This window comes from Orycteropus afer, unplaced genomic scaffold (assembly GCF_000298275.1).
Source record: "Orycteropus afer afer isolate SDZICR_OR568_19922 unplaced genomic scaffold, OryAfe1.0 scaffold00476, whole genome shotgun sequence".
NCBI classification, from domain to species: Eukaryota; Metazoa; Chordata; class Mammalia; order Tubulidentata; family Orycteropodidae; genus Orycteropus; species Orycteropus afer.
The window spans coordinates 891687-917462 of NW_006922063.1; the positions used below are offsets into that span (position 1 = coordinate 891687).

At 49.9% G+C, this 25776-nt stretch overlaps 1 protein-coding gene across 1 annotated transcript; it reads left to right on the plus strand.

Moving 5' to 3' along the window:
• Positions 1-289: 289 nt before the first annotated feature.
• Positions 290-25423, plus strand: GAPDHS (glyceraldehyde-3-phosphate dehydrogenase, spermatogenic). The gene is made up of 11 exons (XM_007954841.1): positions 290-356; positions 3809-3986; positions 4851-4947; positions 5144-5250; positions 22223-22313; positions 22396-22514; positions 22967-23048; positions 23343-23494; positions 23677-23839; positions 25163-25260; positions 25351-25423. Exons 1-11 carry the CDS (start codon positions 290-292, stop codon positions 25421-25423), a joined length of 1227 nt encoding a protein of 408 aa, XP_007953032.1.
• Positions 25424-25776: the final 353 nt, after the last annotated feature.

The following is a 25776-nucleotide window of genomic DNA, read 5'->3' on the forward strand; positions in this document are numbered from 1 at the left end:
TGGTATTTATATCATTTAAGAAATACATTTAAGCAATTTACTAGTTACCACATTATTATTCAATTTGATAATAAACGTTACTAAGGTTGGGAAGTGACCCATGGATGGGAGAGGCCGTGACACCATCAGTTACTGCACTGGGTGCTAGAGCTGTCACTGCCCCTAGCAGCGTTTGTGACATCATTGGGCACTGTGACGTCACGGCAACATGCTCCAGACCCACTGGCGCCAAGCATCTCAGTAACATCACAGAAGTGAGACCGGCTAGGCCATGAGACCTTAGGTGGCCATGTCGAAGCGCGATGTCGTCCTCACCAATGTCACCGTTGTCCAGCTGCTGAGACAACCATGCACGGGTAAGGAGGCAGCAGTGGGGCCCCAGAGAAAGAAGAAAGCGTGGTTCGGGGACACGCCTCACTCGCACAGGGTGCTCGTCGGGTCCAGAGTACCTCCTATCCAGAGCGCACTGCCCACGGAGGAGGCCGGAAGCTTAGGGGAGGGTCGGCCTAGGCGGAACGGGGCTCCTAAATCCCAAAATCTCCTCACCCCCTCCTCCATCCTTGTCTTTTTCACCCGCCTGGTTTGCTGCCTAAGTGGTTTTTACAGCTCTGGGAACTTTGCCTCCAGGGCAGGGTGGGCCTTGCTCTACTTCTGAGGGGTGGAAAGGTTAGACTCAGGAGCCAGCCTAGAGGCAGGAGTCAGGGTGGCGAGAAGAGGGCCTCACGAGGAGCATTTCAAAGGCGAGCTGGTGACTGCTCAAAGATTGCTGGCCAACTGTTTTCTTATATAATTGTGTGATGTTCGTGGTGGCCTGTGCGAAAAGGGTTGCTTTGGATGTTGGTAGACTTCTGTCTTCCCTGGTGCACACAGCAAGAGCAGTACAACCTACAAAAAAAAAAAAAAAGTCCAAACTCACTGCCATCTAGTCTCAGACTCACAGAGACCCCTCCTTGGGGTATCGAGGGGGTATCTGTACAGAAGTAGATTGCCCAGTTTGCCCTCTGAGGAGTGCCTGGTGGGTGTGAACTACCAGCCTTCTGGTTAGCAGTCAAATGCCTTAGGCACTACCCCACCAGTGCTCCTTGCTACCTACCAGGTCCATGCTAATCCTGGATGCGTGCTCACTGAAGTCTCACAACCCCACGTGAGGCCAGTGTGTTTAATGTCCCCATTTTACAGAGCGGCCTGCAGAGGTAAGAGAGGGCAAATTGCTTACCCAGGACTCTCTGCAAGCAGACGGTAGACTTGAGGGCCCAGTGCTATTGCTCCCTGCCCCTGGGCACACACAGCCCAGCCAGGCGAACCCACGTCTACCAGCCCCAGTTTCCTGGCTGTTGCCTCACTTCTGGGGGCTAGGTGCCAGCTGGGAAGCCTCCCAGCTGCAGGGTTGAGGAGACCCTGAAGACAACATCAGAGAGGTTAAGGGCCACTGGGCTTAACCCCTTCCTTGCTAGTATTCACTCCATGGCCTCAAACCTCAGTTTCTCCCGCTGTAAAGTGGATTTATAGTGTGTACCTCCCAGGATTCAGTGAGATGCTGGCTAAGAGCTCAGTGTAGCACCTGGCCCCGTGATAACACCCAGGAAATGGGAGCATCATTTTAACTGGGGGACACCCACCTATGTCCTTGTTTTACCTCCCAGACACTCAAACACTGAAATTCCTCACTGCTCACTCTTCCGCCCCAGCATGGCAACTTTCCTTCAGCCCATGTACCCCACCACTAGGGTGGACAGGAGGAGAGGGGTGGGGCTGGGAAAGTAGGGAAAGGAGGACTGAGTTTTTTCCTGAAGGTCTTAGTGGACTCAGATACCCATCCTCAACCTAGATAGACAAATCTCCCTCCCTTTCATGATAGCAGAAACAGAACCCCCAGGAATGCATAATACATCCTCAAGGTCACCAATGACCACGGGGTCACTTGTCACCTATAAACACTAATACCTTTATGAATTCCTACTACCAGTGGAAACACCCATAGCCCAGCCTCAGGCTACAAGGTCTGTGGCAGCAGGAAGACGTCAGTGGTGCCCTGGCCTCTATTCGACCTCCACCTCCCGCCAGACCCAGCCACTTCCCAGGAGTCCTTGATTCCGGTGTCAACCTCCAGCCTCTCCTTTCTCTCGCCCTTTCCTCATGGACACTCTTAGCATCTCACTGCCTCCCCTCCTGTAACAAAAAAAAAAAAAAAAAAAAAAAGCTGCTATACCTTGACGTCTCACTGTCACCACTGCAGCCTCCAGTTGGAGGACCAGATGTGACACCCAGGAACCAAGCCAGAGAGGTTCATGAACTTTGCGAGACCACACCACTTCAGGCGGCTGAACCCAGGCTGGTACCCAGACTTGATTCCCCAGCTTGAAGCCCTCTGCGGCCCAGACCCCTTACTGTCTATCAGGCTGCCTCCACTCTGTCTCCTCTCCGCTCTTCAGGCCCTCCCTGCAGCTCAGGTGGGAGCACACCTCCAAGCACAGGTGTTTTAAAGTCCAATCAATGTGGGAGCGTGTGTTTGGAGAGGCTAGAGCTGAGTTTGATACAGTTGGTTCATATGGTATGATACACCCATATTTTCTAAACTTCCCTGAGGATAAGAACCATTTGGAGTACTAGGCTCAGTGCAGACCTACTGAACCAGATTTTCATAGGAAGAGCCCTCCCTAGGTGGTTCTTGTCATTAGAACAATCTATATAGACCAATGAACTAGATCAGGAGGTGCCCTGCTGGTGCAGTAGTTACTTGCTTGGCTGCTAACCAAAAGGTCAATGGTTTGAACCCCCCAGCCTCTCTACAGGAAAAAGATGTGACAGTCTGCTTCCATAAAGATTTACGGCCTTGATAGACCTATGGGGCAGTTCTACTCTGTCCTATAGGGTCGCTATGAGTTGGAATTGACTTGATGGCAACGGGTTTGGTTTACAGGTTTCAACTAGATCAACAATTATCAGACAAATTGGGGCAATGATCACAGAAATACTTGTGTGGAATGTTCCTACTGTATCATAAGCGCCATGTGTGTGTATAAACCAAAACTAAACCCTCAACCAAACTCACTGCAGTGGAGTCAGATCTGACTCATTGCGACCCCTCCTTGGTTTCTGAGGTGGTATCACTATGGAAGTAGATTGCCCAACCTTCCTTCCAAGGATGGCTGGTGGGTTTGAACCACCGCCCTTCTGGTTAGCAGTCAGGTGCCTTAGGCACTATGCCACCATACACGCACACGCGCGCGCACACACACACACACACACATAGTTAGATGCTGTCGAGTTGATTTCTGATTCACAGCGACCCCTTGTGACAGAGTCAAATGGCCCTGTGGGGTTTTCTAGGCTATAATCTTTATGGGAGCAGGCCATGAGGTCTTCCTCCTGTGGAGCCACTGGGTGGGTTTGAACCACCAACCTTTTGGCTAGCAGCCAAGCACTTAACCATTGACCCACCAAGGCTCCTACCATGTATATTACCTCATCTAATCCTCCCAGTTACCCTCTGAGACAAGTACTATTACTTCCATTTTTACAGACAAAGAACTGAGGCACAGAGACTATCACTCAGACCAATTGTTCAAAATACATGCCCACTGAATTAGACTCTTTAGAGCAGAGGCCCTGGCATTGATACTTTAAAACAGGCCTACACCCTCCCCTCCCATTCTGTGGATCAGGTAGGCTTGGGAAACACTGGTTGGACCGTTGACCACTCAGGGCCGGGAACTAGCAGCAGGTTCTGGCTGGTAGTTTGATCTCTTTCACTCTGACTGTGCAGTAAATTGTCCCTCCTCCCCCATTTCCCGCCCTCTCTCCATAGTGCCCAGAGCACAGCCCCCACCTGAGCCCAAGGTTGAGGCGGAGCCCCAGCCTGAGCCTGAGCCCAAACCGGAGCTGGTCACTGAGACTGTACAAGTTGAGCTGCCGCCATCACTGCCGCCGCCGCCACCACCAACTAAGATTTCTGAGATTCAGGAGTTGACTGTTGGCATCAATGGGTGAGTCTCTGCCCTGGCCCCTGAGCTGCTCTGCAAGCCTCGGGGCCTCACCCCTCCTCTGGGTACACACTGGGGGCCCCTCTGCATTTCTCACCAAGAGTACTTTTCATTCTGCCGGTCCTGGAGACACCTCACGGAATAAGGTAGATGGGGCCCCTGTGCTCAGCGAGCTCACATCCTAGTGGGGAAAACAATAACCAAAAGAACAAGGGAGTTCAGTGGTGTGTGCTGAACAGTACGAATTCAGTGGTGGAAGAGTGGAAAGGGTAGCATTAGCTGGGATGGTCAGAGAGGCCTCTGCAAGAAGGTGACACTGCAGTGAGACCTGAATGACAAAAGGCAACCCCCTGTACCGTTTGCTGGGGAACGAGCCTTCCAGGCAGAGGGCCAAGCAGCGGCTCTGGGAAGGAGGGGGCAAGTTCAGTGCATTCAAAGGCAGCTCGGCCAGCGTGGCTAGTGAAGAACCAGCCGGGGAGAGTAGGGAGCGAAGTGGGAAAGCCAGCAGTGGGGCTGGTCGATCATAACAAGAAGTGTGCATCTTGGTTCAGTGACAAGGAGATATGGAGGTTTCAGGCCAAGAGACATAACCCGAGCTGCCATTTAAAAGATCTGTCCAGCTACAAAGTGGAAAATAGGGGTAGGGGCGGGTGGACCGAGGAGAAAAGCAGTTATGAAGCTGGGGAGATCATCTAGGCCAGAGATGATGGCAACCCACTGGGGCGGTCACCTTCTTCCCCCAGACTGAGGACACCCACCCAACCCCCTGGAGAGGGCCTGCTCCCCTCACCTGTCCTCTCCCACCCCTCCTCTGCCTGCTGGTCGAGGGTTCGGAGGCTAGCCCTTACAATCCTTGTTCCCGGGCAGATTTGGACGCATCGGCCGCCTGGTGCTGCGTGCCTGCATGGAGAAGGGTGTTAGGGTGGTGGCAGTGAACGATCCATTCATTGACCCAGAATACATGGTAAGCAGCGAGAAAGGGTGTGGACAGGAAGGGTGGGACCAGGGTGGGGAGGTGGTTCCGGGGGTGCTGTATGGATGGAGGCTGCCAGTTGCAATGTGGGGCAGGTCCACACCTTCACCAGTGGGGGGACTCTCTAGGGATGCTCATTCCTCTGTCCCTGCCACCACAAGACTAGGATCCATTCTATTCCCTGCAGGTGTACATGTTTAAGTATGATTCCACTCATGGCAGATATAAGGGGAGTGTGGAATTGAAGAATGGCAGGCTGGTCGTGGATAACCAACAGATCAGTGTTTTCCAGTGGTAAGACTAGCATCTATCTGATGCACACCCATAGAACATTAAGATGGGATGCAGAGCAACCAAAACGGGATGCTAGTCTCTCAGTGGGGTTCATAACCCCCTAAACTGTATGTGTGCATGCCTCTGTACTAGGCTGGAGAGGGGGTCTCAAAGGTCCCTGACCCCTAAAAGGCTTAAGAAGCACTAATCTAGAAGGATGCCCCACTCTACTCAAGAATCCTTTTTAAATACGCAGTTGCATGTTTTCCTCACAGGCATGTCAGCCAACGTGTCTAAAATTCTTGATGCACCATCAACCCCAAACTTATTCATTTCCCCTTCCAGGAAATAGCATCCTTATCTAACCAAAGCCTTCCAATCAGTATATATAGCAGCTAAAGTCTTTTTAAAACATCAACTGGACCAGGTCACTCCATCTAAATGCTCCAACGGCTTCTCATCACCCTACAAATAAGATCTCAGTTCCTGAGGGGGCCCCAAGCACTAGCACCCCACTCAGCAGCCTCAGCCACACTGACCACCTACCTCTTGGGACGCTGACACAGCACCTTTCACACTGGGTGCGAAGTTCTAAATTCACAAGGAAGAATGATGAGAATCACTATCAGCCCAAAGCTGATTCCCATGAGGTGGTCGGACATATCTCTACCCTCTCACGTTTTTACCAGTTCTGATACCAGCCCTCCTATGGCACTCTCTCCTTCTGTTCTGGGTTGGATAATCCATCACAATGGCCACACAGAACTCACAGACCATACTTAGAGTTAAGTGGTTTATTAAGGAAGTATCAGGGTACAGGATTAATAGGCTATGACTCAGGATCAGGATCAGGAAGCATATAGGCATTCTCCCCTCTTCAGTGCAGGGCAGCTCGCAGCTCTTATCAGCAGGACAGGCCTCCTCTTGGCCCTGCCGTCTGCTACCACCAACTCTGCCCATTCTGGAAGCAGGTCTCCTGGACCTCTCATTGTCCTCAGCGGTACAGCACTTGACGAGTGTAACAGCTCTTTGTTGGAGGTTCCTTGCCTCTTCTCTCTGCTGCTTCTCTCTTCTTTCTTCCTTCTGCTTCTCTTTCTGCTTCTGTCTGGAAAAACTTATGTGGCGCTAGCTGTTATACACTCATTCGCCACTTATTCACAGGGTTAGGTTCCAATGACCAGGTCGTTAAAAAAAAAATTGGCATTATGTGGAAATGAAGGATGACCCCATCAGATCACAAAATGGAGAATGACTACATCATTACAAAGCTGCCAAAATACAACTGCCAAACCACTGACCATCACAACCTTAACCATCACTCTCGCTTTGTACCTTAGCATTCATTACTGTCATTAACGCACAAAATAGTCAGATAATAAATTTTTTTTACTATTGTAAATGTCTGATAAGGAGACAATAAGAGTAGGTATATTTACAAAATCTTTGTCAATTTTAAGTTATGCCCCTCCCACCAGGACCACAAACCAATGAAACTGACCAGTCTCCTCTCAGTAGGCCACAGATACTCCATTTACTTAGTAGGCTACAACTCGCCTCATTTGCGTAATCTATTGACCAGTCCCTGCAAGCTTCATACCAATCATGGGACATGCTGCAGCCCAGGACCAGACAAAAAGTATCAAACCAAGTTGTTTACAGTTTACCCAAGAAATATCAATCAACCTAGACAAAAGTAAAAACCTTTTAGGGCAGGAAACTAGGGTAATTCCTCAGGGCTTGGGGAAAAAAAATTTCTCAGGCTCTTTTTCCAAAGGCAAAAGGCTACATATAGGAACTCATTTCATCACACTGGGGCAGTGCTGACTTAACACCCTTCTCACAGAGCTCACACTGATATTAATACTCGTCCTTCCTTTAAAGGTGTTCACAGTCTATGTCAAAAGCATTAACATTAGATGTTTAATATGCTCCAAACACAAATATATTGAACCATATTTCAAGATAGCAGAAAAATTAAAAATCTGTAAAATGGGAAACATTAAACCTACCTACCTTCCTAATGTAAATTATTAGTCACTGCTATTTCTGTAGCTACCTGTGCTACCAGGGTCCTGAGATGCTAAGCAAGGATCCTTGCCTTTTACTGATAATTGATCAGGAGAGGCAGAGTGTCCACACCAACCCACAGTTCATTAAAGATAAGGTTTATTAAAGTGAAAAAATGGCTCACAAGGAAGACACAGAGAGAGGCTTCCACCTACGCTAGCCTCCAGTCTCTCTCCGAACAAAGGATTTCAAAGGTTGTTAGGTAGGGGAGGGGGAGGGAGGTAATATCATCTTTATTCATGAAATGGGCGGGGTTATGAAAATCAGATGCATCCCCATGCAGGAAGCAGCCAAGATGGATTCCTTTGCAAAGGCTGTTGGAACAAAGATGGAATCTGTTGCAAAAGCTGCTAGGATGCCTGACATGACTTATTCTGGGATGTTGCACCAGCATGATGTCTCTGGACCCTGATTTGAGTCCCAGCAAGGGACTCCTGCTGACTGCCTCTAGTGGAAGGTCGTTCATTGGTCATGTTGACTTTCACCATGCATGCTTTGCAACTGGTGGGCACTTAGTGAGGAACTTGAAAAATAACTCAGAAGGTTTATCAGCGTTTTACAACTGGTCAAGCTTGTGGGGGTTTGAAGTGTGGCTGCTTATCTTGTATAAGCTTCTAGTTTCTGGCGCCAGCATTAAGAGTTATGTGGTGGTCTGCACATAGGCTTAGATTCCAAGAATACTGAGTCAGAGGCTGTTTGATCCGGGCCAGCCTGGTCCCCTGCTTATCTCACACCCCCGAGAGATTTCATACTCATAAATCTTTATGGGGAATATGGGTGGTAACCTCTTCTGTAGTTTCTTCAAGCCGGCACAGGGCCAGCAACTTGCCTATCAGAGTAGAAATCTCTCACTACCTGTTCTAATGGTTTATATGGGCCGGCAGGCTCCTTTCCAGGGTTGGGATCTCTGCATCATCATTAGCTTGCGTTGGAATTGTTGCATTCTGGAAGAAACAAGCTTAACAAGGAGATTAAAGATACAAGGACCAAAGATAAATAGAAGTAGCAAAGCCACCAACAGTCCTACTAGGGGCAAAAACCAAGCGGCTGATGGGAGATTTTTATCTGATTCCGTAAGCTGTTAGCTAATTGTGATCTGGACTCTCTGAGCCACTGGGCATTTTCTAATAGCTTCTGTACATGGAGCTCAGCCTCTCCAGAGGAGGTAATGTACATGCAACAAGATGTGTTGACTACGGCACAAACCCCTCCTTGCTCTGCCAAGAGGTGGTTCAGGGCCAAAAAGTGATCTAGGGCCCCACTGGGCAAGGAGTTGGGAAGGCCCTGAGTCCTTACCCTGAATTTTTAGCCACCTCTTCAACCACTGCAGAGATATTTTGGGCATTTTGAGTGTTACAAATTACGTTCCTGGTCAAACTGCCGGTCACTAGGGTGGCTACTCCCAAGCCCATTAAGTTAAGAGCAGCCTGTTTCTTTCTTCCCTTTGGGTTAGTTAAGGGCTTAGAAGGTGGCAAGGGAGTGAAAATACGGGAGTTTTGCTCAGCTGGGGTTACATGGCCAACTGAGCACATCCCCTGTACACTACTGTACCAGACAGTTTAGGGCTAGGAAGGAGTCACCCTTTTCCCAGGAGCAAATAAACCAAAGTCCAGGAGGTGCATACAACAGATTCCCGTTTACCTTATCAACCCACTGTTGTAGGGTGTGGTTCCCAGAGGAGCAGTCAGGGAGGGTTCCATTCATTTTTAGGGGTCTTCACTCTGTCCTAGCCTACTCCAAACCCTTCTGCAGCTTATCCTTATCCTGCATATTCATTTGATCCCTGGGAAACTCCTCACGCCACACGACCTTGCATCATTGATTACTACCCACTTTTTGCCTCCTCAGCAAATGTAATGACCATGCTCCCGTCAAAGAGCTCATAGGCAAAAACTTCAGTTGGGAAACAGAAGAATATGATGACTGGCCCATTCTTTTGGCACTCTTTGGTCCATCTTGCAGTTGTGGGACTCTTAAGGGAGCCAATGGGTTGTAGCCCCACCCATAGGTGCTGAAGGTCTGGCTAGGCTCTGGCCAGGTTGCCTTAGCTGCATTGTGCTTCTCGTAGATAAAGACAGTAAGCTGTTGGAAGTGATGAGAAGCAGTAGCAATAGCTGGGGGCCTCTGGGAGTTGGGTGTCACAAATGCCTTATATGGTAGGAAACATAGGGTACGTCTGTTACTATGGCCGGGTGTACCTTCAAGGCAACTAGTTTGGTATCAGGGGTCCCTCGAAGGAACGTATATGCGTTGAGTTGAGTTTCTGGGTGAAGGGAGTAACCTGGGGAGGCTGCTCCTGGTGGACGTGTGACAGATCCAGCAGGCCTGCAGGCGATTCCCACAGGCTGTTCCCCAGATAAACGTGTGAGTGAGGTACTCTGGGAATTCTCTGGAAAGACAAATGGTAAGAGAGTCCACACAAGAAGAAAAAGATGCTGGGAACCCATTGGCCTTGTCTGTCCTATTTCTTGAAAAGGTACTTCAGGTCTTCAACCGGTTCACAAGTATGTTGTTGTTATATGCCGTCGAGTCAGACCCGACTCATAGCAAGCAACCCCTCCTTGGGTTTCCGAGGCAGTATCTCTATGGAAGTAGATTGCCCCATCTTCCTTCCGAGGAGTGGCTGGCAGGTTTGAACTGCCAGCCTTCTGGTTAGCAGTCAAGTGCCTTAGGCACTATGCTACCAGAGCTCCTGATACACAAGTATAGTGGGCTTCAAGTTCCTCCCAGTCAGGTGGTGTCTCAACCTTCTGTGGGGGAAAAGTTTTATTCTAGAGTTATGTATCTATGGAGACACTCCCTGAAGCTTGGCTGCAGTTGTAGTAGTCAGATTACTTGGAAGCGGCCTTTCCACTTCTCGTGTAAGTGCCTCTCAGGGGTCCCCTCCTTCCAAGATTTCAGGAGAACCAGACCCCTGGACGGATAGAAGTGCTCATTCCTTTCTCTGGGCCAGGCAGCATCTTGTTACATACTCCCTTCAGATTTCCTGCACTGTCCCAGGTCGATGATGTACCATAGGGAGTTGTTAAGCTCAGGGTCCCTTAGGAGGTCAGTAGTGAGGCAAGGCCGACCATATAATGTTTCATAGGAGTTGAGTCTCAGATCACCCCTAGGGGCAGATCTAATTCTCAGGAGGGTGATTGGTAGCAGTCTCATCCAGGACTCCCAGGTCTCTCGGCATAACTTAGCTACAGTTCTCTTCAAAGCCTGGTTCCTTCTTTCTACCTTTCCAGATGATTCAAGGTGCCAGGCTGCATGTAACTTACAAGTGATTCCCAAAGCTGTGGATGCAGAAGATGACAGAAACTGCTGTCCAGTCGGTTCCGACTCATAGTGACCCATCCTTGGGTTTCCAAGGCAGTATCTCTATGGAAGAAGATTTTCCAGTCTTGCTTCCAAGGAGCAGCTGGTAGGTTTGAACCGCCAGCCTTCTGGTTAGCAGTCTAGCCTTAGCCTTAGGCACTACGCCACCAGAGCTGTGGATAATCCTTAGTTAACTTTGGCTATAAAAGCCAGGCCACTGTCAAGACTGCAAGGACCTTGGGAGCCCATACCTGGGGAGGATCTCTTTCAAGAGATCTTCAAAGTCTCCTGACTTTCTCAAGAGAAGGTCTTACTTTCTTACTCGCTTCAGTGGGCTTCTCAGTCCTAGCTGGGAAGGCTTCTACCCATCCTGTAAAGCTGACAACACAGACTAGCAGATATTTATAGCCTCAGCATGGAGGCATGACAGTGAAGCCCATCTACCAGATCTCTCCCGGGTAAGTTCCTCTATCCTGGACTGGCTTTAACAGCAGAGGGGGTATTGGGTGTGACTCAGGATTATTCCTCTGGCAGGTTTCACAATTGAGTACCACCTGCTTAACCACCTTATATAAGTTTCTCCCACAAAAGCATCTGCTCAGATTAACTAATGCATCTCTTCCATAGTGTGTAGCAGAGTGGAAGGCCTTTAACAATCGTCCATAGTCTAAACTCGAGAGCACTGAGTATTCCTTTATCGTTGACTAGCCACCCACCTAGACTCTGTTGGGTAAATCCTCTCTTTGCTCCTTCCTCCTTTCTGCCTTCAGAATACTGGGGAAGCTGGGTCTCCAACTTGTAGGGAATAAAAGCTAACTTTTTCAGTCTCAAGCCCAGATGCTTGGGCTGCCTGTTTAGCAGCCAAGTCACCTCTGTTATTGCTGAGGACTGTGTAACTCTCTCCCTTTTGGTGTCCTTTGCAATGAATAACTGCTAACTGTTTGGGAAGATTAATGGCCTCTAAGAATTCAAGCACCAATTCCTTGCATTTTATTGGAGAGTTTTTAGTTGTCCACATTCCCTGCTCCTTCCAGATAACGGCATGGGCATGTACAATAAGAGAATTTTGAGTCAGTGTAAATACTAATAGACATTTGTTTCCTTAACTGCAATGCCCAGATGAGGGCAATTAGTTCCACCTTCTGGGCTGAAGTCCCTGGGGGCAAAGCCTTTGCCTCTGTCACCTGTGTCAGGCTAACAATTGCATACCCTGCTTTGTGGACTCCCTGCTCCACAAAGCTGCTTCTATCTGTAAATCATTCCTCACCTGGATTTTCTAAGGGGGTGTCTTGAAGGTTCAGTTGGCCCGAGTGGACCTCATTAATTACTTGTACACAGTCATGGCCTAAATGTCAAGTTTCTCTGGTAGGTAAAAATGTAGCTGGATTCAAAGTGTGACAAACCCTCAAAGTGATTTCTGGGGTGTCTGGGAGTACTACTGGATATTGAGTGATCTGCCTCCCGAAAACCAATGGCTCCCTTTAGCTTCCAATACAGACACTGTACCTGATGGGGAGTCAGTATGTCAGTGGGTTGTCCCAAAGAAAACTTGGATGCCTCTTTCATGGATAAGGCAGTAGCTGCAACTGCCCAGAGGCACCCTAGCATCCTTGGCCCAGAGGGTCAAGCTGCTTTGGAAATAGGCTACGGGCCTGGGTGTAGGGCCAGTTTCCTGAGGACCTCTCCAGCCACCCCTTGCTTCTCATGCACAAACAGTTTAAAGGGTTTTCTTAAATCTGGGTACCCTAGGACTGTAGCCTTCCCTAAGTCTGTTCTTAGCTTGTCAAAAGCCTATTGCCATTCTGGGATCCAGTCCAAGAGGGCTCTCTCTTCCCCCTTGAGGGCCTCATACAGGGGTCTTGCTCTAAGACCAAAGTTAGGGATCCAAATTTGGCAAAATCCAGCCATCCCTAGGAAGCCCCTCAGCTGCTTCCTGGTGGCAGGTGCCAGTAAAGCAGTGATAACCTTTTTCCGCTCTGGAACCAGAATCCACTTCCCTGGAGTTAGTGTAAAGCCCAGGTACTGTACCTGTTATTTGAGACTTAGGCCTTTTTTGGGAACACTCAGTATCCTTGTTCCCCCAGGAAGTTTAGTACCAATAGAGTACTTTTTCTGAACTTGTTGTGGTTGGAATAGCTATCAACACATCATCTACATATGGTAACAATATACTATCTGACAACTGTCGTTCCCTCAGTTCTCCAGCCAGAGCATTTCCAAACAAATGGGGGAGAATCTCTGAAACTGTGAGGTTAAGTGAGTCCAGGTACATTGAGTGGTCTCCTGAGTGTTAGGGTCCCACCACTCAAAAGCAAAAAGCTATTGGCATGTGCTGTGCAGAGATATGCAAAAGGAACCATCTTTTAGGTCTAACACTGAGAATTACTGGGCTTCCCTGGCACTTGGATGAGCAAGATAGAGGGATTAGGGACGACTGGATGTACAGGGACCACTGCCCCATTCACTGCCCTGAGGTCTTGAACAAACCCATAGCTGCCACCTGGCTTTTGCACTGGAAGGGTAGGTGTGTTGCATGGGTGCTGGCAAGGCTTAATTATTTCATGCTATAAAAAATGCTCCAAAATGGGTCTTATTCCTTTCTGTGCTTCAGGCTTCGAAGGGTATCATCTCTTCCAGGGGTATGGTACTCCTGGTTTCAATTTAATGAGGCCAGAGTCAATGTTCTCAGCCCTTCCTGGGGTAGAAGTGTCCCATAATCTAGGAAGCACTTGGTTAAGTCCAGGGTCAAGAATATTCTCTGTATTTACATTCCGTTCTGGTTACCTAGTGCCGCTCTGACAGGAATGGGATGGCCTTAACAAACAGGAGTTTATCCTTACAATTTGGAGGCTTTAAGTCCAAATTCAAAGTGCCAAGCTCTAGGGGCTGGGTGAAAGCCCCTCAACCTTGGGATCCAGCTCTGCTCCTGCTCCTGGCCCACTGGAGCTAGAGGCGTTTCTTCACTCAGACAGCTGCTGGATGCTGAGGCTGAGAAGCCCCAAGGTTGACAAAGTCCCGATGTTACCAAACCACACGGCAGGCCAAGGTCGGCAGAGCATAAAGCAGGCTGCTGACCAACGACATGGCTACATGCAGGGTCCAAGCGTGCCATAGGCTAGACACCATTCCCAAGGCTTCTCCTTATATACAGGAAGCAGACCACATCCCAAAGGCAGCTACTCAGCTGCTTGTGGTAGATCCCACCATGGAGTTGATTGCCAGTCTCATCCTGGGGAATAACTACCACCAGCTGCCCAGCCAAGCTGACAAAGTGACATAACTACCACACCTCAAGAGATTTCATGCCCACAATTTGTCCTGCATTTAAAAGTAGCAGGTTTTCTCCTAAGGGTTTGCTCCCAAAGAAACAATGGCTTTCAGTTTGGAGAGCCAGTCCTGTCTTAACAAGGGGACTCGACATTCAGGTATGTAAAGGGGTGGACGACAGATTTCCCTTTAACCCTGCAAATAAGAAGGGTAAACTTGATTATCTTAGGCTTTCGGTCGGCCCCTACTACCATGCTGTCACAGTTGGAGAGTTGGCCAAGAGGTTGAGTCAGGACAAAGTAGGCAGCCCCCATATCTAAAAGGAATTCAATGTCTTTACCTTCCACTTCAGTGGTTATCTGAGGCTCTGTGGATGTTATGATGATGGTCTTCTGGCCGGGGGCTCTGGGTACCTTCAATAGTAGGGCTCTACATCCTTAGGCAGGGGAGCCAGGAAGGGAGGTGACCCACAGGAAGGGTCCACCAGGTGCCCATTTTAGGGTGTCAGGGCACTCCTTCTGCCGGTGGCCCCTTTCCTCACAGCATCTGTACTGGTCTGGGCCCAAGCCATCCAGCCTGACTCCGAGTTCTCTCAGTGGTGCAAAATGGTTCTGGTCCACATGGTTACCATGAGATGGAAGTCCTCGTATGGCTACCGCCAACACTTGGACCTTTTTCTCTCTTCTCCTAGGCTTCCTTGCCTCCTCTGCCCAGTCTCTGATGTTAAATACCTTAAAGGCCTCCTCTACGAGCTGTGAGAGCAGGGTCTGGGGGCCTGCCTCCAGCTTCTATAGTTTCCTCCTCATGTCTACGGCTGATTGTGTTATACTGTGCATGGCCACTAGAGCCCTGCCCTCTGGGCTGTCTGTATCGGTGTTAGTAGAGTTCCTAAATGCTTCTGTAAGCTGCCCCAAGAACACAGCTGGGTTTTCTTCCACTTCTGTGACCTCCTTAACTTTGTTGTAATACACTAGGTCGTGACGTATTTTTGCATTCCCTCTACCACACAAGTAACCAAATGTTTAGCCTTTTTCCTGCCATTTTCATTACAGTCCCAACTGAGATCAGCCTCTGGGACCGCCTCTCCTCCTGGTCCAAGTATGGGGTCCACTGAGGAGGGCAGGTAGTGTCTCCATGTTCTCTCGTCTTAGGATCCCATATTCTCATCTGGAGTGCAGCGAGTCAAAATGACAATTGCATTCTCCCAGGTCATATCACAAGTTAGACTAAGCTTGATAAATTCATCTCTGAATCCATCAGGTCTTCTGGAAAACTACCCAATTTTTCTTTACATAGTCCTAGGTCAGGAACAGAAAAAGGGACCTGTGCTCAGGTGGTTTCTCCGTTTCTGCCTACCACTTGCCTCAAGGGAAGCAACTTACCCACATTTGCCACTGGAGGGTTTGATCTGCTTCCAGACCCAAGTCCCACAGAAGAAGGTTAGGGCACCAATTCTGGCATCAGTATAGGGGAAAGAGGGGGACAGATTAGGAGGTTAGGTCTGGCAGGTACAAGAATTAGGCTAGGAGAAGAGGGGGTACACTTTCCTGGGCTGATGGGGGTCCCACCAGTACAAGAAGTGGCAGTGCTGGCCCCCTTGGGAATTATAAGGTGGGAGATATGTTTGTCATATAGTCAGGAGGCCTGTGGCGGATGACACTTCAGGTATTGAAAGTGCTATCAGACATATATATGTAAAATGGTGTTATAGGAGAGACTACCATTCTTCAGCCATTTTTCTTAACCCCTCCCAAAGTGTATTGGGGCCAGGTGGTACTGCAAAAAAAAAATAGAAACATACATAGATACAAAGATAGATATATATTTTTATCGTTCCAAAAATATATAGACATATATATATGTACAATGATAAACACATATATGTATATATATATGTGTATGTATATACACACATACACACACACACACACACACACACACACGGGAGCTCTGGTAGCATAGTGCCCAAGGCACTTGACTGCTAACCAGAAGGCTGGCGGTTCAAACCCACCAGCCCCTTCTCGGAAGGAAGGTTGGGCAATCTACTTCCGTAGAGATACCACCTTGGAAACCCAAGGCGGGGGTCGCTATGAGTTGGGTCTGACTCAACAGCAGTGAGTTTGGTTTGGTTGGTGTGTGTGTGTGTGTGTACACACACATTTTCTTGCCCTGTTTGCCAATGCAGGAACAAAACAAATCTAATTGCAAACTAGTATCAAAATTTATGGGAGCTCTGGTAGCATAGTACCTAAGGCACTTGACTGCTAACCAGAAGGCTGGTGGTTCAAACCCACCAGCCACTCCTCGGAAGGACGATGGGGCAATCTACTTCCGTAGTGATACTGCCTCGGAAATCCAAGGAGGGGTCGCTATGAGTTGGGTCCTAAAATACATCCTAGAGGAGTGCCCTCTGGTACGCTCTGGCTGTCACCCATCTCAAAAACTGGTTACAAAAGAAACAACCAGAAAATTAGAACAGAAAAGTCGGTGAACAGGTTAGTTTAATGGCCGTAACGGGACAAGGACTGCTGCTTTCACATCCCCTGCTCAGACACCGGGTGCTGCCGCCCTCAGCGCAGGCTCAGCAACTTCAACCTTGGTTCATAATGACCAGATTACAAGCTCAAATCTCTGATTAGAACCAACGTTAAGTTTACCTGAAATAAGGTTCCTTTGCTGCCTCTCAAGGAGCAATCATTGGGTCCGAGCTGAGTCTGCCAAGTCACAGGTTGAAGGTTTTCTGGAGAGATCTCCAGGGGGCGGGGGTGTCTCCCTTGCTCAGAAAGACACGGACCAGCCAGCCACTGGATGGCACCCTGGCTGACTAGCCATGAAAATGCAGACATGAAACTGGGCCAGGTTCCAGATACCTCTAAACCCTGAATCCCAGCGCTGTGATGGCAAGGACAAAGGTGTCCAATCAGACAAGAAAGTTTCCCCTTCACCCTCCCATAGAACACCAAGATGGTCACCCTGAATTCTCACAAAAACAAGATGGGCTTGTCCACAGGGCAGGAGGTAAGGGAAACGCTACAGAATTACAGAAGAATTTTCCCAAAGACTGGGACCAAGAAGGAAGAAATAAAACTGTAGTCAAACTTCAGGAATTGGAAACAAAGTAATGGTGTGGGGGTGGGAAGGACAGAAACCTGAGAAAGTGCCTCCAGGCAATGAAAGTGTCTTCTATCCAACCTAATTTACACCAAATCCAGGTTCCACTTACAGGGACAACTTCAAAATAGGAAACTGAGTAGCAAAAACACAAACGTTTAACAAGACAAGAAGAAAAGTTTCTGAGTCCAAATATTCTGGATCCACAGCTCACAGATACAAGGAGGAGAAATGACAGTTACAAGACGAGATTCGGAGAAAATACTGACACTGAAAGCATCCCCAAAGGTGGAGACAGAGTGCGTAGAAGTAACAAACGGTAAGGAAGGCACTCGCCCAACAGGTATCCAGTTTTCAAGGGAAGAGAATGAGAAGTTCAAATTCAGGGAGAAAAGGATGAAAAAGCACAGAAAAGGCCACTAGATGGCGCCAACGTCAAAGAAAAGAAAGTGACAGCTTTGAGGCCACAGGGTTCCAGGCAGAGCTCCCTGGGGCTTCCCAGCTCTTCGCCCAACCCTGATCACAGCCATCCTGCTTGGGGGGCGGGGGTCACTCCACCTAACGGAACCATGGTGTGATCAGAGCTGGGCCCAAGGCTGCTCTTGGCAGCCTCATGGCTCAGACCAGGGACACCATCCCTCAGTGAGGCCAAAAAAAAAAAAAGAATAAAAAGAAAACAAGGAAAAAAATGAGAAATAAGATCAGGAGAAAGAAAGGTTTGGTTCCTGCGGAGACTTAATTTTAAAGGTTCTGGATTATAGGTCTACTCACCAGGAGGGAGAGCCACAAGACAAATCAAGTCTTGGCAGCTACTCGTCCATCCGTTGGGGTTTCACAGACCTCTCCAACTCGGGACACTTAATGTCTCTCCCTGGCTGGCCCACCATGATGTTACCTGGGGTCCTTGCCTTCTGCCGATAAAGAACTGATCAGGAGAGGCAGAGTGTCCACACCAAGCCAACATTTATTAGAGAGGTTTATTAAAGAGAAAAAGAGAGCTTACTAGGAAGAGATGTAGCCTCCAGTCTCTCTCGGAACAAAGGATCTCCTAGGGCTTGTAAGGAAGGTTGGGCAATCCTACTTCCGTAGTGATACTGCCTCGGAAACCCAAGGAGGGGTCGCTATGAGTCAGGGCTGACTCGACGGCACATAACAACAACAACAACAGGGCTTGTAAAGGTTTTCAGGCGGGACAAAATGTATCATTTCCATTCATAAAATGGGTGATGTTATGAAAATCAGGCGCACCCTCATGGAGGAAGTAGGGGGCTGTCGAACAAAGATGGAATCCATTGCAAAGGCTGCTGGGATGCCTGAAATGACTTATTCTGGGATGTTGCACATGCATGACGTCTCTGGACCCTGGTTCGAGTCCAGGCAAGGGGCTCCTGCTCCTGACTTGCTCAGGTGGAAGGCCATTCATCGGTGACACTGACCTTTACTGTGCCTGCTCTGTACCTGGTGGGCATCCAGTGAGGAACCTGAACAACTGATCTGGGTGTTTGAAGTGCAGCTTACTTTGCCTAAGCTTCTAGTCTTTGGTGCCAGCAGCAAGAGTTACGAGGTGGTCTACACGCAGGCTTGATTCCAATACAATGTCAGTTGCAGGCGCTTGATCTGACCAGCCCAGTTCCCGCCTGTCTCACCTGGACTTCCTCACCCCCACAAGGTCCAAATCCTAGGCACGGTCTGCAGTTTCCAAGGCACCTCCCTCCTAGCAGGTCTACTCTCAGTCCTTCCCTTTTTATTTTTTGGGGCAAAGTGAATGGTAAAGAGGTCCCTGTGTGCTTGTGGGGGGCTGAGGGGAGCTGGTACTAAAGAGCATGTCAGTAGGAATGGAAGCAGGTGCTTGACCTGAGTTCCAAACGACACCAACAATTCCAGCAGAACAGTCGCTACTCAGACATGCTATCTGTCCCCCTCAGCCCGAGAACCACTGTTCCTGCCACGGGAATGTCTGTGCCCTCCGTGGGTGCCCCAACTCAAGTGTTGCCTTCTCTGGACACCGCAACTCGGTCCTTCTCTCCCTACCTCCCTGCTCTGTTGTCAGTCTCCAGGCACTCAGCACAAGTCCTCCTTGTTTGTGCGCACTGTGGCCTGCTCTACCCCTTCCTAGCTTGGCCCTGGGCAAGAGAGAGGACATCCCTGAGCCTGTTTCCTCAAGTATGACAGAGATGGGGACCGTGCCCACTGCTGCGACCAGTTAGGAAACAACTAGAGTTAATACATGTGAGTGGAACACTTGGAAGGGCATGTTCGCCACAAGCCCCAACCTCCTTGCAGACAGGCAACTGTCAGTGTGTCAGCGTACCCATACCACTGCTGCTTTGGTACCCCAGGGCACAGGTGGGACCAACAAGTAACCCTAGAGCAATTACTGCACTCAGTACCTCCTTGCTGAATGAATGAATGGAATCTTCAAAACAACTAAGGGCAGAAGCTGGGGTCCATTCTTTGCCCTATGTCAGCTCAGCACATCTGTAAAGACAACTGAATGTTTGCCAACTTGGAAGGCAGGAAAGGGGGGTGTCAGAAAAGAACTAGTTGGCTAGTTGGGCTGACAGAGCAGATGGCTGGGGAGAGAATACCCATGCATGGTACCCCAGGGAGAAAGGGCCACTCACTCACTGCTCATTCTTTCATTCATCATGGCCATGCAGACCCTCAGGCCAGCCTGCCTGCCTGCTCTCCCAGCCAACTCTGCCCGCTGCTCCCTCCCCTATAAATTGGGAATAATGATAGTACTTACTCCTTGGGTTGTGAGGATTACACTGGCCTAAGCAGGATGGAGGTTAATACAGGTCACAAAAAGGGTATGGTGCTAGCCTCCTCTGACTTCACAAAGGGGAGAGACAATCACCATCAACAGCCCAAGGCTGGTTCCTATGAGACTGAAGTCAGCCGGGCGCCACATCCAACCATTTTACCAATTCTGACACCAACTATCCCGCCCTCAGCACACTCTACTTCTCAGCTGGGTTTGATAATTCGTTGCAGTGGCCACACAGAACTCACACACAATACTCATGACTATGGGGTTTATCAGGGAACTAACAGGTTCAAGTTCAAGTTCAGGGTCAAGAATGCTCTCAATACAATTCTTCCATCAGGACAGCTTCTTCTCAGACGTGCCACAGGCACACTTCTCTCTGGCCTCAGCCTCCACTCTCCTCAGGCCAGTGTAACAAAACTCAGTTGTCATGCATGCCCAGGGAGGCACCCCACTCCGCCAGCTAGCCTCCTGCCTGAAGGCACTCAGCTTTCTCACTCCATGGGCCAAGGAAGCCCACCACACTCTGTCTTGTGCAGGTCTCTCTCAGTCATTCCAGCACAGGGATCTTGGGTCCAAGGACATGCTCTACTACTGATTCTTTCTTAATGACAGTGAGATCCCCCTTTACTGCCTCTCAAACGCCAAACTCACTACCATCAAGCTGATTCCGACTCATAGTGACCCCCTTTGGGTTTCTGAGGCGGTAAATCTTTATGGAAGTAGATTGCCCAGTCTTCCTTCCACAGAGTGGCTAGTGGGTTTGAACCACCAGCCTTCTGGTTAGCAGCCAAAGGCCTTAGGCACTGTGCTACCAGAGCTCCTTTCTGTCTCCAGGAGGGCTCATTTTCAAGCCTAGTGGAATGGCAAAACTGACCAATACCCATGCTACAGTTCCATACACCTTATTTCCAAGGTCCCAGCCCCACAGGGGTGCCATGTACCTTACTTACATTATTAGCAAGCTATCCCCTCTGTGGGCCACAAGCAGCTCACATTTACATAGTTCCACCCAGGCATCTGGTGGGAGCCACAAAGGCTGTGGCTAGAAGAACCATATCAAGTAATTCCCTGCACTTCACAGGAAAGCACCTACAACACCTGCACACGGTGTCTATGGAATGACTAATAAAAACAACTACAAAAACCAGTTGAGCCCCTGCCCAGGGTAGGGGGGTACAGGCTCAATGGCCAAAGAAACAGACCAGACCCTGCTGCCAAGGAGTGGTCTAGCAGATGAGCCAGATGCTAGCAAGTGCAGAGCAACTGCAGCCGCAAGAGAAAAGCCCAGTACAGTTCATTCATTGGTTGTTTGCCAATACCAAGTAGTATAGTGATACTACCTGTGTGATATAGTTCTAATAGAAACATTTGACAAAACATCAAATAGAAATGTAAGTTTACTAGTGACTGGTACACCACCCGATCTGCATCCTATACAACTCTGAGACCAGAAGAACTAGATGGTGCCCGGCTACCACTGTCATCCACTTGGAAGGGATGTAGGAGATCCTGGATAGAGAGGGAGAACAATGTGGAACAAAACTCAAAATCATTTGGAGGGGAAAAAAGAAGGTGGGGACCAGGTTTGCTAGTCCAATAGAGCCTGGTGGAACCACTGAGACTATGGCCCCTAGCTAACCTTCAGGTCTGGAATTGAACCCACACCTGTGGTTTCCAGCCAAAAAAAGTACAGGCATGTGAGTTAAACATTTACCTCAAGTAGACACATGCCCTAGAGAGAACAATCATGGGAGAAGGAAGGGCTGCTTATGCACAGGGGAGACAGCTCAGGGGGCAGGAGAGTATGGAGACATGGACACTGGGAAGTGGTACTATAGGGAGGAAGTTGGAGGGGAGCTGTTGCATTGTGGTAAACTGTGGTCAATGACATGAGACAAAGTATATGTGAACTGCTGTATGGAAAGTGAATTTGCTCTGAAAATCTTCACCCAAATCACAATCAATCAATCAATCAATCAATAAGAAATGTAAGTTTATAAAGCAGTAAAACTACTTTTCCTTTTCTAATATAAACCATTAACTACTGCTGGCCCCAAGGCTGTCTCAGACCTCCCCTGGGAGGGCTGGGGACCTGGAAGGGGAAGCAGCAGGGCAGACTTGGTCCTCACACAGTTGACATTCGGTGCAGTCTACGCAGAAAGGGTCCGACCTGGCTGGAGGTCATCTGGGATGGTCTGCTGAGGCATAGGTGGAGGAAGTGGGAGCTTATACCCAGGGGAGGCAGAGGCAGGGCAGACCAGAAAAGTGCCCACAAGGTGGGTAGGGGGGCAGTGGTGAGAAGCAAGGCCAACAGGGTCCATCTGTGACAGCTGAGTGGGTGAAAGGCACACAGGTTTCAGGCTAGGCAGGAAGGTGTCTGGTCAACCTCTGAGCCTGTGAAGGCTGTGGACTGTGAAGCTGAGGCCTACACAGGAGAGGGACCGGCTCACAGCTGTGCCATTCCCTCCACAGCAAGCAGCCCAAAGAAATCCCCTGGAAGACCGTTGGGAACCCGTTTGTGGTGGAGTCCACAGGCGTGTACCTCTCCACAGAGGCGGCTTCGGTAAGTGAGAGGTGCCGGGGCTGATGTGGGGTAGGGCGCTGCGGCACTGAAGCACCATATAACCCCTGTGCCTCCTTCCTAGGACCACATCACAGCAGGTGCCCAACGGGTGGTCATCTGCGCACCCTCACCAGATGCGCCCATGTTTGTCATGGGTGTGAACGAAAAGGACTATAACCCTGGCACCATGAAAATCGTCAGGTAACAGTGGGGGTGGGTAGATAAGAAGGGACATGGAGCAGCATTCAGAAGTATACAGGTGGTGGCCAGAGGACACGCTAGTCCGTGATGAGGAGGGATGAGCCTCTCCCCCAAAACTCCCCACCTCCACTCCCATGAGACCCCTGCTGCTTCCTGATCCATAGATCCACAGATCTGCTCCTCTTCCCTGAAGTCGAAACGGCAATCATGTAAATGCTACCCTAAAAACATCTGTTGGAAATGTAAGACTTTTAGAGACCATACTTGAGGGAGCTTCCCCCAGCCACACTTCTGGTAGCACCTTCATTCGGATGGCACCCCCTCAATGACCCATGTCGTCCCCCAACCTGATTTTTCACAAAACCAGGTGGACGTTCCCCAAAAGAGGGGTAGGGGTAGAGGGGTGGTTCTGCATCTCGTCTCACAGAGCCCTTACACCTGGGCCATTTCAGCAACGCATCCTGCACCACCAACTGCCTGGCCCCCCTGGCCAAGGTTATCCATGAGCAATTTGGGATCGTGGAAGGACTGATGGTGAGTCAAGCACAAGGGGCTGGGGCAGGAGGGATGGCGGGGAAAACCAGCCTCTTCTTCCCCAGGACTTACTTGGCACGTACAGTTAACACACTAAGTTTGAAGAGAAAAGCCCCATGGGTGGTAAAGTCTTTTAAAACACTATGCAACTCTCAGGCAAGGCTGAACCCTGGCATACACGTGTCCTGCCCCACTAGTCTCCCTATCCGAGCCACTGTCCCAGGCCTGAAAGACAGAGGCATGGGAGCTCAGGAACAGAAAGAAGGCCTCACCTCAGCCCTCTTCTTCTCCAAGACCACAGTCCATTCCTACACGGCCACCCAGAAGACTGTGGATGGGCCATCAAAGAAGGCCTGGCGAGATGGACGGGGTGCCCACCAGAACATCATCCCAGCCTCCACCGGGGCTGCCAAGGCTGTAGGCAAAGTCATCCCCGAACTCAAAGGGTATGAAGGCAGGATGCTGCAGGCAGGGGGGAGGGCACACCCCAGGGGGACTGGACTGGCCCTGAAAGCCTTCACTTTCTTTCAAGCGAAAGGAAAGCAAGGGCATGGCCAAGACCGAGGGCAAGGGGGGATGGAGGGAGAAGTCCCTGGGTTCTGACTCCCATCCCTGGACGTGTCACCAGGAAGCTGACAGGAATGGCATTCCGGGTGCCAACACCAGACGTGTCTGTCGTGGACCTGACCTGCCGCCTGGCCCGGCCTGCCACGTACTCAGACATCAAGGAGGCCATAAAAGTGGCAGCCAAAGGGCCCATGCATGGCATCCTGGCCTATACCGAGGATGAGGTAGGGGCTGAGGAGGAGGGACCCTGGGAGGATGTGTCTGTGGGAGGGGCACAATTCACACTTGCCAGGGAGCTGCCAGGATAGGACACAGCTCTCTGCCTCAGGGCCTTTGGCTTTGATGTTCCTTGGGTCTAGAAAGCTTTTCCCCCTGGAGGCCCCACAGTCTGCCCTCATTTCTTTCAAATGCTACAACCTACCTCCTCAGCAAGACCTCCTCCCCACCCCACCCCAGAGATGCTATTTTTGTGGTTCTTTTCATATCTGACATTTCATTTCAGTCACTGTTGGCCCCATTCCACAAAAGCAAAGATTTAGGGGGCTATCCTTTCACCTCCCTAGCCCAGGCCTGGCACACAGCTGACACGCAGTATACGCTTAATGAATCAAAGACAATCGCTCCCATTTTTTCAGCAATTCTTCATGGCCAAGCCAAGTGCCTTCCCTGTGAGACGCAGATGTCACTGCCACTGCGCTCCCAGAGCTGCCGCCTCTGCCTGTCCACCTTGGTGCTATCTCCCTGCTTCAGCTCCTCCCAGTCCATTCTCACAAAGCAGCCAGGACCTCTTATTTCAATGGGATCAGAAAACCCTCCTGCTGAAAACCCTCCCACCACCCAAAAAAATGCCAACTGCCCAGCAAGTCAACCAACTCATGGCAACTGCATGTGATTCAGGGTAGAACTGCACACCACTGGGTATTCACAGCTGTAACTTTCCATAGATCGCCAGGTCTTTTTTCTGAGGCACCTCTGTGTGGATGCACACCCCCAGCCTTTCCTTTAATAGCCCTAAGCGCTTAACCGTTTGCATCATCTACTGACTCCTGGCTTCTGACCACACTGGGGTGAAAATCCGAAAGCCTCTGTGCTTGCTGGTCCTTCCACCCCAGATAGTGTGTCCAGTGCCACATTAGCTAGCTCCTCCCACTTGTCCAGGTGCAGGTTCCTGGACACTCCTGGGAGAGGGCCTCTGCGCTGTCAGGTTCATACTGTCTCCCCTGTTCCCCGGAAGTGGTGGTTATTAGTACAGCACTGGGGTGTTTGTGGTGAGTATCCTTTGGTCAGTCCTCTGCAGGCAGAACCACTGGCCTTGATCATGCCTGTGCTGGACACTTTACAGTCCTCATTTCATGACATCTACACACCACCCCCACCCAGCAAATAACACAGGGTCAGAGAAGTCAAGCCACTTGCCCAAGGCCAAAGGACACATGCCTTTAAGTGGCAGAGATAAGAATAGGAGCCAGGCGCAAAAGTCCCAAGCCTGAGCTCCTGGTGGTCCTGGCTCTGCTACCCTCACTTATTTTTTAAATTTTGACGCCCAGGTGGTCTCCTCCGACTTCATCACCGACCCCCATTCCTCCATCTTTGATGCCAAGGCCGGCATAGCTCTCAACGACAACTTCGTGAAGCTCATTTCCTGGTAAGGGCTCCCGAAAGGAGTAAGAGAATTAGGAGGAAAAGCAGGGAAGTCGAGAAGGTAAGTCCCTGACCTCCGCTTCCTCCTTCCCAGGTATGACAACGAATATGGCTACAGTCACCGAGTGGTCGACCTTCTTCGCTATATGTTCGAGCAAGATAAGTGAAGAGGCAAGACCGCCCCCAACCCACCCCGCCTCGCCTCGCTTTCCGGTGATCTCACGGGCTAGAACCCGTTAGCCCCCATTCGCACCCTCGGCTCACTAGAGGAAGAAGGGCACCATACGTAAGGACTCCGCACCGCTTTGCTAGCTGATGAAATAAAAACAAAACAAAAAAACAACCACCACCAAGAATCTTCACAACTGTGTCCTTTGTTTCTGCGCCTGGTCACTCGGGTTCAGACCTGTGTTCAAGCCCAACCCCACTCAACTCGATCGACCTGCAGTCCTGGATAAGGGGTCGTAGCCTCAACTCCGAGAGAGGTTCCACTTCGGGGAAACGAGAAGAGCCACAGCAG

Excerpts from the sequence above, each read along its gene's own strand:
- GAPDHS (XM_007954841.1), top strand. The coding sequence starts at position 290 with ATGTCGAAGCGCGATGTCGTCCTCACCAATGTCACCGTTGTCCAGCTG. Across the intron at positions 357-3,808 it reads GCTGAGACAACCATGCACGG|TGCCCAGAGCACAGCCCCCA; the intron begins GTAAGGAGGCAG and ends CTCTCTCCATAG. Across the intron at positions 5,251-22,222 it reads CAGATCAGTGTTTTCCAGTG|CAAGCAGCCCAAAGAAATCC; the intron begins GTAAGACTAGCA and ends TTCCCTCCACAG.